The sequence below is a fragment of the Clarias gariepinus genome, chromosome 19 (assembly GCF_024256425.1).
Source record: "Clarias gariepinus isolate MV-2021 ecotype Netherlands chromosome 19, CGAR_prim_01v2, whole genome shotgun sequence".
Lineage (NCBI taxonomy): Eukaryota > Metazoa > Chordata > Actinopteri > Siluriformes > Clariidae > Clarias > Clarias gariepinus.
In genome coordinates, this window is record NC_071118.1 from 29037501 (window position 1) to 29055000 (window position 17500).

The 17500-nt window shown below is 40.8% G+C and overlaps 1 protein-coding gene across 1 annotated transcript in view; it reads right to left on the bottom strand.

Moving 5' to 3' along the window:
* The window catches only part of stk32a (serine/threonine kinase 32A), a 32087-nt gene extending 15742 nt beyond the window's left edge, over positions 1 to 16345 (bottom strand). Inside the window, exons 1-4 of the mRNA XM_053478622.1 lie at positions 16263 to 16345; positions 14936 to 14991; positions 13687 to 13838; positions 7115 to 7288 (exon numbers count right to left, since the gene is read on the bottom strand). Of these exons, the coding sequence (XP_053334597.1) occupies positions 7115 to 7288; positions 13687 to 13838; positions 14936 to 14991; positions 16263 to 16314 (434 nt within the window). The 5' untranslated portion in view covers positions 16315 to 16345. The remainder of the gene's footprint in view (positions 1 to 7114; positions 7289 to 13686; positions 13839 to 14935; positions 14992 to 16262) is intronic.
* Between the last annotated feature and the right edge of the window lie 1155 nt (positions 16346 to 17500).

Genomic DNA, 17500 nt, shown 5'->3' on the forward strand with positions numbered 1-17500 from the left:
TAACAAAAACACATCAGACACATCGGCAGCCTGGACGACGGGATTTCTTAGTATTCTTAGTTTCATATAGTGGACATAAGTAAGGAAATAAAACAACAGAGGATGTGGACTGTGCCATGTCCCAAAGCATTTTATTCCTCCAACACCAAAGTGATTTGGTCAACTTTATTAACTTTTGAACAAATTGTAACTTTATTAACTTTTGAACAAATTGTAACTTTATTAACTTTTGAACAAATTGTAATTTGTACCTGTACATAACTGTACATCCTTACATTTATTTACATCACGTCTAGTACCTTATAGCAGCTATAAACACTGGTTCCTTTATCGTCTCTCTTTATTCTCTCAAAATAAACAAACAAACAAACAAAGATGTGGGAAGTTACAGGTTTACGTCTGACACTAGAGACTCCTTCCATACATACTACAAAAATCATAAATAAAAATAAATAAATAAATAAATAAATCGATATATCTAAAAGTCAATGCGGCTCCTGTATGTATGTATGTTTGTATGTACTGTACGTCCCTTATAGGCTCTTCCATGCTTTAAGAGATCTGGAAGTTACTTGTATGGTTTCATCCCCTACTACTCACACTCATTTTCAAGATGGCAGATGAGGAACCTTTCACCGCACAATAGAGATTGCCCAATGGGAGCCGAGGAGCTAAATAAAAACACCCCCCAGAGCTGCAGTGGGGACAGAACCAGCTTTCCATGTACTGTTGAACTGTGCATTTTGATTGCAAGACCCAAGTGTTTTTCACTAAAAAACTTTAATTAATCAGAGATTAATTCAGAGAAACTTCATCTTTCTCCTTTTATCTACTTTTTCCATTTCTCATCTGTGATTCACTCTCCGATTACCGAACAGGGAGTGTATTTGTCTGAGCACCAAAGAAGGACAACTTAGTGTAAACAAGGCGTAAGATACTCAACCTTACAGAATGGGATTTCTTTGTATTAATAAGTTAGACAGAGAGTTCTGCTGTACAGAGAGACACACAGACATGGACGTGGGCTTCAACCTCAAATAATAATAATAATAATCATAATATTAATAATAATATCACTGATTACATTAAAGATCACCAGATTATTTTTAGCTTCAACCTTTTAAATAATTTCCCATCAACAACACGTACTTACACTAGTCTATACATACAATAAAACTGTAAAGTGGGCGTGGCTGTACATTGAAGATATTTGTGAAAAATACATTTTTGGTGGACCTAAGATGAGTAACAGAAGACATCAGGGTGGTTTTTGGATTTTCTGTCTGTCTGTGTGTTTGTGCACACGTTAAATAAGAACTACCGAATTAATTTAATGGGGTTTTTGCCGGTGCATTTGGCCGAGCTTGAGGTAACGTATAGACTTTGTTTCATTGCAGTTGGTCAACAGAAAGAGAAGACATGCTGTGTATATTTTTTTATCGCGCTCCTATGAGTGTGAAATTGAAATCTACATAAACGCAATCTCACACCTTCATTCGGCGCACGTCGCAGTAACACACAAAACATTTACTTCATTCCAAAATTCAACAGATGGCGCTGTACATTTTGTAAAACGGCTTATAAGTGTGCAATTAAACTCTACACGAACGTCTGTGCACGGCTAGTTAATAATAAGAGTATGAAAAATACAAAGAAATATAAAATTAACGGTGGTTTCTTTACCTTTGTACCACAAAATACCGCAAGGTTTTAACTAAGAACAGCCCGGGCCGCGCCGCGTACTCTGGCTAGTCACAATAAACAATAATATAAACCTGCACTACAGTCAGAGCTGCTGTTATGGAGAATTAATCAACACCTTCTGACCAATCAGAGTCCAGAACTCAGCAGCAGCAGCACTGTGGTATAAAAACGGATAAACTGTAGACCTGCATTTTAATTGAGACTGGAGTAAACATCTGTTTATTTCTAGGCCATCAGTAATCGCAGATGCAGTAGAAAGAGGTAAGGAATTTAATGATATAAATCTTTCTAGAGCAGTTTTCTGTGGTGCGGTTCTGCGCTCGAGGTTCTCGTCCCAGCGGTCAGTGAGTGGTTTGAGTGCTTTATTGATTGTGGGATGGAGTGAACACTGAAGGGCTGAACAAGAACACTTCTGTTGTCCAAATTCATCTCTGAGCTGGATGTGTTCCAACACCAGAGCTCTCAGCTTTGATTAGGATCTGGTGAAGAGCGCTTTTTTGAAATAAAAATGTGAGTAAGAGAGAGAGAGCGAGAGAGAGAGAGAGAGAGAGAGCGCGGGTGTAAGCCGTGTTAAAACCCCACACTGCTGAAAACTGCACAGGTTATTTCCTCAGTGCTGTTTAAAGAAGACGAAATCAGCCGCTGTCAGTGCTGTTATACTGGATCCGGATGTTCCTGTAGAGCAGGGACCTTCAGCATCCTGCAAAACTCTGTGATTCTTTTACTTACACACCCACACACACACACACACGGCTGATTGAACTCATCTGCTAATTACCAGGTTCAATGGTGAATTACACTCACTGGCCCTCGAGGACCAGCTGGAGCTGAAGATCCCTGATACACTGTTTGTGTGGAGAGACGTCTCATCTGGCTTGAGGTTTATGTTCACACACTGCACCTTCTTGTCTGGACCGTGCATCTTATGCCTCTCCTCTTTACATCTCATTTATCTTTTTCAGCCTCTTTATCGTTTTTTCCATTTGTTGTTTTCCGTGTCTGTAAGTAAACCACGGCACACGCTGATTAATGGTGACACACACACACACACTCTCTCTTGTTTTATGGTGATTTCTTAAACTGATGGCAATAATCGTAATAACAGAAATGGAGTGCTAAGAGGCAGACACACACACACAAACATGCACACACACACACACACTAGAAAGGCTTTTATAGAGCTCAGTATTTCAAGACATACTGAAATGTGTGTGTGTGTGTGTGATGTTGCATCAACAGTTAGACAAATTGCCTAAGCATCTGAGGTTATCGGATGACGTCTGATGATGATGTTAGTGATGAAGCGTCGCGGTGGAGTCGCTGCACATCACTGAGTTTTATTCGTTTATCAAGAAGAAACAAATCATTTCCCCTTCATGGTCTTTTCTGATAAAGAAAACATTTAGTTTGATATGTATTTTTTTATATAATGTCAAGTAATTTGTTGGAACTATCTCTTGGAGACATGATGCAGCTCAGCGCTTCAGATGAACTGCTTTATGGATCTTGTGTTGATTTTCTGTCCACAGTTTCAGAATAAAATCTTGGCTGATCGAAATGATGCTGTCCTGCTTTCATCATCAACCATCTGGAAATCTGCCCATGTGATGGATCGTGCATGAACGAGTGGTTCTTTTTGAACGAGTCTTAAACTTGACTCAGAAGAACGAGTCGTTTCAGAGAGTGATTCGTTCATCTTCTACTGGGCACACGTGCGCAAAGCATCGCAAAACCTCCGTCGGTCATGTACAAGAAAACAGAAACGAGCAGTTACCTTTAAGTCTTCTAGTCCGACTTATTCGTTCTTTTGTCACATGACTCCCATTGACGCTATGCAGTGCAAAAGATTCAGAAGAAGGATCGACTCGGACTAGAGGACTCATGAGAAGAACCGCTCAATATTGCATGGCATAGCGTCTATGAGAGTCACATGACAAAAGAACAAACGACTCGGACTAGAAGATATGAGAGGTGAGCTGCTTATTCTGTTTATCATAATATGTTCTTAGCTGCATTGTAATATTTTCATTAATGGAACTATAGCTATAATCTGTGTATGTCGACGTGTTGGGGGTCTGTTTATTTAAACATTTTATTTCTGATCAAAAAAATGGAAATAAACTAAATGACTCAAAGAAAGATTCGTTTATTTTTATAAACAAGATTGAAATACCCAAGTCACTAAAATAATTCAAACTTCCCATCATTAATGTGCACAGTTTCTTCAGGGTGAGGGAGAAGGTGATTGTTTTTTTTTATTTTTATTTTTTTATTAAACCTACATGCCTAATCGTCACTGCCATAACTGTCACTTTGTTTCCTTTTAGAGAGAAGCTTATGGACGCTCACACAGACGGAACTCAGACAGGGCACAGGGTCACAGGGTATACAGGTCACAGGGTCACGGTATACAGCACGTCCTAAAACACTGATCTCAACTCAGGACCACCAACTCGTTTATCGACGTGTGTCTCAGCGTCAGCTTCTCCACGTATGAAGATTTTACTTAAAGGTCAGTTCTATAAATATTTTGTGTATGTATTATATAACACTTTAATGCAGTGATGGCCCATAAGCTACTGCTGATGAATAAAACAGCATGACAGGTGATACCCTACACACACACACACACACACACACACTGCCCATCATGCTCTGGGCTGCCCTAGTGAACCTGATACGGCGCTCTTCTCTCGCTCCACCGATCCGACAACCAATTACCTGCTTCTAATGACCTCATTACATCAGGGATCCTGATCGGCACCGATACCTGATACACACACCTGATACACACACACACACACACACACACACATAGAACGCACTTCTGTTACATACACCAGATAGACTGAGAGAAAGGGAGCAGATGGAGTGTGACACCCAGCTCTCCCTAATACAGGTGTGTTTTCTCACTGAGAGGAAGAGCGACCGCGTGTCTAAAGTCGGCTCCGTACTGAGCGGCCTGAACGCGGCCCGATCGTGTGCTGCTGTCTGTCTGTCCGTCTGGTTAACTACTCTTCTTTCTAACAGGCTATCTCTCTATCTCTCTCTCTCTATCTATCTATCTGTCCATCTATCTGTCTGTCAATAAATATTTATTTACATGGCATCTTACAGCAGCCTAAGTTGAACCAAAGTGCTTCACAGTATTACCTAAATGACAATAAAATGAAACAAAAAGAGCAATAAAATATATACAGCAAAACAAAACACATAAAATGTAAATAAATCCAGTGTAAATAAATGAGTTTTAAGTTTTGTTTCAATCAGAGGCAGGTCAGTAATATCACGTAGCTCAGGTGGAATGTTGTTCCAGAGTTTGGGACCCGCCACCCCGTAAGAGCCCCATCACCCTCCTGTTTGTACTTCGCCTGAGGGACCACTAGTAGTTTCTGGTCAGCAGAACGTAAAGATCTACTTTGTTGGTAAAAGTTTATCATCTCACACAAGTAAGGAGGTACCAGACCATTTATTGAACTAAAGACAAACATTAAAAGTTTAAACTGACTCTGTAAGTGTACCAGAAGCCGGAGGGATCAGAGCATCAGCGTGATGTGAGATCATGTTTATGATTATTAGTCAGCATACGAGCCGCAGCGTGAGTGACTCTAACATAAAGAGCGTTCCAATAGTCTAGACGTCAACTAATAAAAGCGTCTGTCTGTCTATATATCTATCCGTTTGGTTAACTACTTTTTTCACCTGCCTGTCTGGATGGCGAACCATCCATCCATCCATTCATCCATCCATCCATCCATCCATCTATCCATCCATCCATCCATCCATCTATCCATCTATCCATCCCATAGACCTTTCAAATTCAACTATCACACTAACACTTAAACTAAACTAAATCTGTCTGTCTCTTTACGTCTGTCTATCTATGTGTCTGTCAACCCACCTGTCTATCTGTCTGCCTGTCTGTCTGTCTGTCCTCTTATATACAGCCGTCTGGTGTTTCTGATCTCAGAGAGACGAAGAGGTCAAACCAACTGCTGTGTTACAGAAAAACAAAACTTTGGATTAAACTGGAGACGGGGCTTGTGGTTTGATTTGTCACGATTCTGCATAAAGTAAGCTTTCCCCAGTGGTAGGAGAACAAAACACACACACATACACACACACACACACACACACACACACACACACACGCAGACTGAAACTTGATCCCCCCTCGGCGGTGTTCTGTCTCCCCAGTGAGGAACAGGAGCGTCTCGGAGCAGCTGGGCTTCGTTCCCATGGTATTGTATTAAACCCCTTCTTTTATTAAATTTTTAATAGTGAAGGGGCAAAAACTGAAGCAAATTTAAAACTGATTTAAAAACAGATGAAAAATTCTATGCGCTCATGAACGTAAGAGAAAAATGTCATGGCTCATTTCCACGTCCTGAGCCCTGAGCAGTGCGGGGGACTCGGGGTTCGAATCCCACCTGGATTATTTACACTGAGTGGAGGGAAAAAAACAGACGAGACGTCTCCACAATAAACCTTCCCATAAAGTCTAAAGCTTCTGACTCACTGCAAATGCATTTCTGATTCCTCGCGTCCAGCGAATGACGTTTCTTAAATAAACTGTGGGCAACTCGTTCTTATTAATATTCATTTCTGGCAAATAAACTGACGGTAAAGTGTTAAAGTAAAACGGAAACCCACAATGCAACAGCGAGCAGGTTGACCAGGTGCGGCCGCAATTATTCACACGAGCGTTTGCTAAGTGAAATCGACTCTGATGTGGATGGTGCTTCACCGAGCTCCTGCGATTTCAGCCCACATGCTGTTTTGTATTTATTTGAAGAGCCGTGTCTCTGAAGATGGCATTAATAGAGCAGCAGTCTTGTGTTAATAATTAAGCAAACACTCGAGGCGATGTGGAAATACACTTAAGGCCAAGAAGGGTTTATTCCTTAGCAATAAAAAAACAGAAACCTGTGATGGATATGTAAGTGATAAACATCGTGTGTGTGTGTGTGTGTGTGTGTGTTAGAGAAACAAGGTGGTGTGATGAAGTGGACTTTGTGCTCTACCACTGATGTTGATTATTTTCCTATAACATCCACTCACTCACTCATCATCTATAACACTTTTATCCTGTACGCAGGGTCAGAGGGGGCGGAGACTATGCCAGGAGACTTCGGGCATGTGGGGTACACCCTTGGACGGCGTGCCAATCCATCGCAGGGCACACACACACACACACCCTGTGTAACTGCCTAACTGAAACATGGCCTGACAACAACAGACTAACCGAGCTAACTGTGTGATTGCATCACTGACTGATTGACTGAATCATTGAGTGACTTCACGTATGTTTAGGTTTGTAGGTCTACATGTGATGACATACTTCAGATGATGTCATCAACCTACACAGTCTGTAGTTTTCCCTGCACACGTGGATATTAAGGAGCTTTACCTGTGAATGATGCGTTTGTTGCGCAGGTAGTTCAGCGCCAAGGCGAGCTCGCAGATGTAGAGTTTCACAGTGTTTTCGGAAAAATGTACATTCTGTTGGAGATGATAGCGCAGGTCTCCTCCTAACAGGAGGTCAACCACCATGAACATGTCCTCCTCATCCTGAAACGAGTACCTGGTTTAGACACGCAGAAAGAGCAGAAACGTTACAGTCAAACCTACATCTGCTTTTCCCGGCGGACGTTTCAGCATTTAGCTTTTAAGTGTCGGATTTTCTCCACACGCTAATGGGATGTAATGGGAGCAACTGCTGAACCGCACCAGTGTGCATTAGCATGACATTCCCAAGCTCCGTCTGCTCATGAGGAGCCCAGCTTTAAAATATTAAACATACTGTATAGAACAGGCGGAGTGGAAAGTTAACAGGAAATAAATCTTTAATAACATATAACACACACACACACCAAAACAGTTCAAAGCAGGATAAAAGTGTGTACATATTTGATCAAAATGTTGAATGCTTAATGAACAGTAAGGCAGGGCATCCTCAGCGCCGGTCCCAAGCCGGAACAGAGCGGATTGTGGCAGAAAGAACATCCAGATAAAAACCAGTGCCAATGATCTGTGCATGAAAAGATCCGGTGTGGCAACCCTGAGGAAGGAAAAAGAAAAAATCCAAACTCTAATCAGCTTGCTGTGCTTTTATACGCCTCAGTTCAGATGAAAAGTTTCGGCACGTTCAGGGTAACACACAGGGCTGCGGTAAAGTCGTCACCTCGGGTTAACGCTACTGTTGTAAAACTTGTATCACCCGAATCCTTCGCCTCTGTTACACCAGCTTTAGCTTCAGTTCTCTCTGTGATTAATCACAGTTAACCACAATTTAAAAATAAATACTCAGATTTACTTGTATTATAAATGTACAATGTTGGAATCACGAAATGCAGGACAAACTCTTTAGAGAAAACAGATCATGCAGTTTTTTAATATCTCAAACTTTAAAACTTTACAAATCTCTCGGATGGGAGCGGCGCTGCATGCAGTGGCTGGGTGGTACAGGGCGTGGCAACCCACCGACAGCGGGACACAAACCCAGATCCTCGGATTCAAAAATCGACAATGTAAAGCCAGAAAAGCCACCAGAGCCACCGCTCACACGTCTAACACTTAATGTGTTCTTGTAAAAATACTTCCCTGAAACTTCCCAAACTCCATGCACACAGAGACGCGGGAATAAAACCCAGGACCTGGCGGTGCGAGGCGACAATGCTAACCACTAAGTCACCGTGCCACCTTATCCCTTTTTTGCCTTTAGCCAGACGGTGTGTTCTCCTTGCTGTTGTTGTTGTTGCTGTTGTTAGACACAGTGGGACAAAAGCAGACAAATATAATAAGCTCAGGGTCTTCTGGGACCGTCATAAGTCTGATGATGTCATAGATTCAAAGCTTAAGTCTCTCATAAGAGAAAAATTGTCAGTGATGGTGCGGTGAGGTGTGCAGTGGGTCTGATTGTTGTAAACTACTAAGTGCAGGCACTGTTTCAGTCTGTTGAAAGTATTTTGTAGTCACTGCATAGTACAGTAGTGACACTGGTCTCCAGTTCTCCAGTTTCCCCAAGTCTCGTTTTTTTGTGATCAGTGATAAAACCGCCCTTGTGGAGCTCATCGGTAGCTTCCCGCTGTTAAAAGCACATTTAAAAACTAACTAACTTTAAAAATTTACTCGGCAGTCCCTCTATTCCTATTCTGTGTCCAGCACAGTGCTTTGCTCCAGGGACAGTTTTGGAAGCTTCCTGAGTAGTTCCTCTCTGCAGCTGAGTGTAGGCGTCTGTGGCCGCTCTCCTCATCTCACTTGCTTCAGTTGTTGTTGATTCATCTGCTCGTGTCAGATAAACCATCTGATTTTTCTTGACAGACTAAAGAAGAAAGCACTGGAAGCATCCATGTCCTTGATGCAGGAGATACGATGTCTAATCAGGGCTGTTTCGGCTTGTTCGGTGAGGAAGGAGCTTAGAGCTTTTCTTTTTTCTTCCAGGAGACGGCCCATTCTGACGTTGTTCTTGCTGACCATTTTGTTTTCTGTTTGAATAATTTCTGCCTCAAGTTCTTTTATAGTGGTTTTGAATGCGTCTGATGTGTGTTGAGTGTAGTTTTTGCTCTGCCTTTTTGTGTTTGGTATTTTCAGCTCTTTGAAAAACCAGTGGGGAAATATGCTCTTAGAGTGATGTTGATTTTTCCACACCATCTGCCCCACCCATGTTATTTTACCCCCCAATAAGACTGGTTCCCTTACAGTGTTTGAGCCCCCTGCTGATACTAGACCTTCCTCAGTGTTCTGTGGTGTGTTCCTCAGTGTATCAGTGTTCTTTCATTCTGGGCTCTCCATCCTCTCTACCTCTTCACATTCACGAGCCCTTTGTCCCTGTATGACCCATCATTTAGCTTCCCACGTTTTTTATTTACTGTCACCTGTTGACTATCTGTTCATGCAGCTACTGTACCACTACACCTCCCTCCTGCACCACTACACCACCTGTATGCTCCACACTGGACTATGTAAGACAAGAAGGGGGCGAGGGAAGCTTACTTTAGATTCACACACACACACACACACACACACACACATTTTTAATGTATTTATTTTTTGGAGCTGTGGAACGAATAAATTGAGTTTCCACTATTTCTTATGGGAAAATTCCCTGTTGTTTTTTTATGCTCGTAATCCAAGGCTCCACTATATTATAGGAACGATTATCTGTCCGTCTATTATGAGTCTGGAGATGTTCCTTCAGTCCTGGTGAATATTCTATACAACAACAACAACAACAACAACAATGTAAACTCTATTACAAAACACATGATAGAGAGACACAGAGACTGACTTACACATACCCACACACACACACACACACACGCACACACACACACACACACACACACACACACACACACACACACACACACTCTCTCACACTCAAGCAGTCAGCATTTATCAGAACTGGACCCTGTGCAAAATACCAGAAGTTGATTTTCTCGTGTAATTTGCACTCTCTTATATTTCTGAGGGTGTATTAGAGGATGGGTTGGTGCGTGGACACACACACACACACAAACACACACGCACACACACACACAAACACACACACACACACACTTGGTGGGTAAAATCAATGCAGCTCAGTGGATTGGCACTTCAACACCCCAGACAGATGTGCTGATTTCAGTCGGTGTGGGACGTACAGAAAGAGTTTTTTCCGTCTCGCAGCTAAATTCACAAACTGGCCTGATTAGGTCCTGCCTTACTGTAGCAGAGGGTGTGGTCTGTGATTGATGGATGTCAGCGTTCTACAGCTCTGCAGCTTTTAATGAAATACTCCCACATATAATAGCGGTGCGTGGGATGTTTATTACATTTGTGGGAATGATTCATTTAAAGCTGCAGATTTGTATTACGTTTACGGGCCGTTATTATACTGACAGATGTTACACTGCATCGTCCTGAAGTTTCAGATCTATTGTACATTTATACTGCAAGTGCTTAAAATCCTAAATAGCAACTCGTTAGTATAAAACATTATTAATATTATAGCGGAGTGTGTGAGATGATTGTAGAGCATGTGAGATCATTATAGAGTGTGTGAGATGATGGTAGAGTGTGTGAGATCATTATAGAGTGTGTGAGATTCTAGAATGTGTGAGATCATTTTAGAGTGTGTGAGATCATTACAGAGTGTGTGAGATCATTCTAGAGCGTATGAGATTCTAGAGCATGTGAGATCATTGGAGAGCGTGTGAGGTCATTGTAGAGCATGTGAGGTCATTGTAGAGTGTGTGAGGTCATTGTAGAGCGTGTGAGGTCATTGTAGAGTGTGTGAGATCATTGTAGAGTGTTTGAGATCATTATAGAGCGTGTGAGATCATTATAGAGCGTGTGAGATCATTGTAGAGCATGTGAGGTCATTTTTGAGCGTCTGAGGTCATTGTTGAGCGTGTGAGGTCATTGTTGAGCGTGTGATATGATGGCAAATCCGCCCAAAGTTCTAAAAGGAATCAGAAATATTTTTATCATAATGTAACTACAGCGGATGTTTGTCAATCAGTATGATATTTTGTTGAAATAAAATAAATTGATCACACATAAACATGTACAAATTACATTTATTCCTAATAATAGAAACTAAAGAAAACAATTTTGTGTTTTTAAAAGAGTGAAATGAAAACCTTTAGAGAGTCAACTCACACACACTGCACTCTCTGCCTGGTCTATTACTTTCTGAGATTTTGTTTTATTATGACATACAAAAGAGGCTTGGGGCATGACCTGCACATTAAAGTCTCTACTGATCACATCGACATCGGTGGTGTTCGATTCTCAGTTTACTGTCATGCTGACGTGGTAGATTCGGTTACGTATCGCGATTCTTTTGTCTGCCGATTCATTTATCTCTACACTGACTTTTTCATTTATATACAGTATGTTTGCATTTAGGCGGCACGGTGGTGTAGTGGTTAGCACTGTCGTCTGCACTGGCACCTCCAGGGTCCGAGTTCGATTCCCAGCCAGGCTTGATTCCCCTCTCTGTGTGTATGGAGTTTGCATGTTCTCCCCGTGCTAGATGGGTTTCCTCAGGGTGCTTCGGTTTCCAGTCCAAAGACATGTAGGTTAGGCTAATTGACGTTCCCAAATTGCCCATAGTGTGTGTGTGTGTGTCCTTTGATGGATTGCCACCCTGTCCAGGGTGTACCCTGCCTTGTGCCCTAAGCCTCCTGCGATAGGCTCCGCCCCGTCACCCTGAATACAGGATAAAGTGGTATAGACGATGAGATGTTTGTATTTAAGGTAGTAAATGTTACAGTGCACGTTAGACTACTCACAGACTGGCAGTCCGGCTGTAGGAACAATTCATCAAATTTCAATTACAATTTTGGCTTCTGTTAAACTTATTTTATAAAAATGAGATTAAAAGATTATTGGGCTGTATTCCTTTGTCGCAGTGAGTGTTCTCATTGTGTGATAGAAATCCATCACATCCTTTTACTTTACAGGAGTGCGCTTTCACCCCTCACTAAACTCCCCCTCACCCCGGCTGAATACAGTAAAACACCAGGTTGTTCCATTTAAAGCTGATTAAATGCATGATATTTCCGTGTTAAATGATAGTGATCTCAGTACTGACTTCTTCTTTGTCTTTGGGCTGTTCCCTTTCAGGGGTCGCCACAGCGAATCATCTGCCTCCATCTAACCCTATCCTCTGCATCCTCTTCTCTCACACCAACTAACTTCATGTCCTCTCTCACTGCATCCATAAATCTCCTCTTTGGTCTTCCTCTAGACCTCCTGCCTGGCAGTTCCAACCCCAGCATCCTTCTACCGATATATTCACCATCTCTCCTCTGAACATGTCCAAACCACCTCAATCTGGCCTCTCTGACTTTATCTCCAAAACATCTAACATGGGTTGTCCCTCTGATGAACTCATTCTTGATCCTATCCATCCTTGTCACTCCCAAAGAGAACCTCAACATCTTCAGCTCTGCTTCAACTCTGCCTCCTGTCTTTTCTTCAGTGCCGTAGAACATCGCTGGTCTCACCACAGTCCTGTACACCTTTCTTAATCTTTTGTCACATAACACACCTAACTCTTTTCTCCACCTTATCTTAGTTTCTTTTCTTATCTAAGTGTCTTTAAATCTGTTTGATATATTTACAGTAGAATCGTGATATTTATAAAACTGTAATACTAGCAGAATCTCAATACAACTTGAATTGGCACCCAGGTATCATGGTGATACCGTATGGGGTCGTCCCTGGTGATTCCCAGCTGTAATACTCAGGGTATCCCACAAGTCCATACACAGGAGGAATTAATTCTACATCATGGTTTTTCTGGCTTCAGGATTGTGGCAAAATAAACAAGTCCAACAATTCTGTTAGACCTTATGTCACATCACATCATCTCTTTTCCAGTTTAGTAATTCCCCCAGTCTGGAGAGTTTTAAAACATACTGTATATTTAATTATCCATTATAATTGTATATATAATTCTAGTGATATATCGTCGCAGCTGTGATGATGCCGTGTGCCATGTGATGTCGAACATTTTGTGCCACTGAGTGCATCATCACCGGCAGATCTGTTTTTACGGGATGGAAATCTGCTCTCCTTCACGTTCGGCTGAAGAGCCCATTTCTCTCCACTCGCCCAGACGATTCTGCTTATTGCCTTTAAGCTCGTAATTGAAAGACCGACATCAATCTAGTGTAAGCGTTTAAGACACTGCACTAGCGCAGCAGAGAGTGGTGAGCTGCTCTTCGCTCCATCAGACGGCAGAAAGAATCAAAGAGCTCCGGACACTTAGGAAAAGTGAAAGCCGTAAAAAGACCTGATTGGATTTCAACGACTTTGCCGTCCTTTTTTGTGTGAGGCTTTCGGATAAACTCCATAATTATTGAATCCAAAGAAGAAAAAAACATAAATGACAGCTGAACTCTTTGGCTGATTTGCACTGTTTTGGGTTTGATGTCCTGTACCTGAGATGTGACAGAGTGTGAAAGTCATTAAAGTGCTGCTCACCAGAAGTTCACTAGGAACGGATGCTCCAGGTTCTGCAAGATCTGAAGCTCTTTGAAGACGTTCCGCACTTCATTTCGCTCCACACACTTCAGCTTGTTCATGTACTTCATGGCGTACATCTTCTTAGTGTCCTTCTTCTGCACGATACACACCTGAGGAACAGATGAAGCAGATCTGAATCGTAGTTTTTTGTTAAAGCCCACACACACCCACACACACACACACACACACACACACACACACACACACACACAGACACACAGAGAATGTGTCAGTGATCAGTGATCGTCTTTAGACCGTAATAATAAACACACTGACATGTAGAGAAAACGTCAGTCTGTAAGACTCACTATCAGTCTGGACTGTTTAGTCAACATGAGATCTTAAGGAACAAGTCCGGCTATTTTTAAATCTGATCATTAAAGTTAAACTGTTAATTAAGGTACTGGGTGTGTAAACAGAGAAAATAGTATTATTATTATTATTATTATTATGTAAAAATAATAATAAAAACAATAATATATAATAAAATTTTGATTTTTGTATGAATTATTTTGATTGTTAATAATAATAATCATTATAATAATAATCATAATCATAATAATAAGGGTGTTTAAGTCAAAGAGGGACTTTCTCAGTGCTTTATTAGTGCTTGGACACCATCAAGGTAGAAAGTTTTCTGGGGTCATGATCGGACTGCCTGCTTCACATCTGAAACGCCGGCCTCCCAGGAACTCCTTTAAAGGCCCAAACATGTGGAAATGAGTCAGGTCTGTGTTGTACACTGCATTATTTGTCGATTTTCAGGGATCAGACGTTCCACTTGTTCACGGACGTACAGTACAGTCTGCTTTAAACCGGTCAAACTTTTTACTGTGGCTAAGAGTCTCATCACCGGACTGTGTTTGGAGTCGAATTTAACGTCTTCATTCAGCAAAAATTTCATCACAAACGTCCTGGTTTGACCTTAACACTCCTTGTTATAATTATTATTATTATTATTATTATTACAGGAGAAAACACTCCTACAGCAAAATGTCATTTGAATGCTTAGTTCATATGATATATATATATAAACAAATGTGTTAACTTTTAATGAGAAACAGTAATCATGTGGGAAAGAAACAATACAATGTAAATAAAGTTACATTTTTCTAAAAAGTGTTAATTTCCCCCATGCATGAAGACTTTAGTTTGAGTCTGTACAGTCAGAGGGTTCCGGTGAGGATCTCTAATTCAGCTCTCTCACCTTTCCAAAGCTGCCCTTTCCAATCGCTCTCAGGATCTGGAAGTGGTCGAAGTTGACTGCAAAAAAAACAAGAGGAATTCAGAAATAGATTTTTGTGCATGCGCGCACACACACACACACACACACACACACACTGTACACACACCCACATATACAAAATGTTTCCATATTTTCCATATTTTAAATTCTTGCCTCTTTCTCTGCATTATAACAGAGCCTTTATATTCCTCTCTCGTGCCGCGGAGTTCCGAGTCCTGATTGGTCAGAAGGTGTTGATTAATTCTCTATAGCAGCAGCTCTGACAGTAGCGCAGGTGCAAATCACAGGTTTATATTAATATTAATACCTTCGTTCTAATACAGGCTCGTTGCTATGGTAACAACTCATTGACCTGGGTGTGTCTAACGCTTCACATTATTAGAGTCTTGCAATTAAGAACCTTTGATACATGTTTATTTATTGTATGCAAAATTAAATCATTAAAAATAACGTAATCCAAACAGCTAAAAAGCTGAAAACAAAACAAAAAAGATTATTGTCTTCTAACGGTTCACAATATTAAAATTATATCATTATATCACCAGCCTCAGTAATAATACTTATATTAATGAAATAATAATAATAATAATAATAATAATAATATATTCCTTTTCCTTATGGTAGTAAATTAAACTGAAGCTCTATCCAAACTTACTTGAAGGAATAAAGCATTTTTTTTTTTCATGTCAGCTGTTTAACAAAACTTTACCTTGCTGCTGTTAGTCATGATTATCTCCGGTGCTACTGAGTTCATCTACAGTATACAGTACATGTATCTACAGTATACTTTGGCACGTGTAAAATTTGAATCAGTGATAAATCTGCCTGTTTTGGACGTGAATTTATTCCCAAAAGATTTGGATGACAGAAGCTGTCGATGTAAACGTCAGCACTCTTCCACACACAGCTGTTACGGGAGACTCGTTTACTGAAGCGAGATTAAAGTGCTGAATTTCCCCTTTACTGTACGACCATATTCCTCACTCTCTTTTGGATTTATAGTTTATGGATGGAAGTTTATTTATTGAATTGCTGGGACTCGGAGACACTGAGGCCGCGTCCCTGTCAGAAAGACCACCAGGAAACACAACTCTCCGAAGAAGAAGGAAGAAAAATCTATTTAAATCATTTTAGTCTTTTTAAAGTCATTTCCATCTGTGAGCCTTTGAAGCACTCCATAAATAAACATAAGTAAATATTGTACAATGAATGAATTAAATACAAGAAATGAATCTGTAATAAACAATTTTATGATTTATTTATGTAAATAAATCATAAAAGCACTCACCCTCCTCATTGTGTTGGTTATCAGTGGATCTGCTGGACGATCCGAGTCCCATCGCTCCGGCTCACAGAAACATGAGGAGTGCTGGAAGATCAGAAACACGAAACACACACACACACACACTCACACACACAGAGTGATGATGATGATGAGAGCCAGATGCTCCTCCCACACACACACACACACACACACACACACACACATAGACGATGATGACAGCCAGTCGCTCCTCCCACACACACACACACACACACACACACACACACACACACACACCTAGAAATTCAGGAGAATTTCCACCCACCCTTAGCATCCCTGGTCATGATGTGTCATCTGTGAGTGAATCGACTCTTTAAGGAATCATTTGAGGAATCATCGCCAGATTGTTTTTCATCTTGTTTTAAATATTGATGTAATACTGCAGCTGAATAACTGGGTTAAGATACAGGAAATGTCTTTATAGGCAAAGTTTTTATTTTATTTTTGTAGATCAGAAAATAAACTATGTGTTTCTACAAACAGATGGTGAAGTTTAACAACAACAGTTTTAATATTGATCTAATGATTAAAGGAAATCCGATTCCTATCAGTGAGTCAGTAAATCATTTGCCTCGGCTCACCCACAAGATCCGAATCTTTTGACTCTCGAAAGGCTCGCAGCTTCTTTTTTTTCTAGACCTGAAATTGTCTGTACATTTTTACATTTTACATAAATATTTATCCTTTTTTTTCTAACTACAGGTTGCGTCACTAATAAAAACCTTCCATCCATACAGGAACCTCTGTAGTCCAACTAGGGACCGAGGAGTTTAATGGTGACCACTGTAATTACTCCCATTTTACAACCGTGTTATTACCTGGGGCCAACATTTACACACTCATTCACACACTACAGGCAATTTGGGAACACCAATTAGTCAAATCTGCCAGTCTTTTGGACTATGGGAGGAAACCAGAGTACCCAGAGGAAACCCACCAAGCACAGGCAGAACATGCAAACTCCACACATACAGAGTCGGGAATCGAACCCGACCCCGTGTGGTGCAACACACACCTAAATTAAGCCTTATTAAGTTCTAATTAATAAAATTAAATGGCTTTGCGCTACAAACACTGGTTCAGCAGAAGAGTCGACTCCAATAACTCAAATAATTATCTCGAATTGATATAATCTGTCATAATTAGAAGGAAATGATCAAATTGCTAATAACTTCTAGATGGATGAAGTAATAAACAAATGT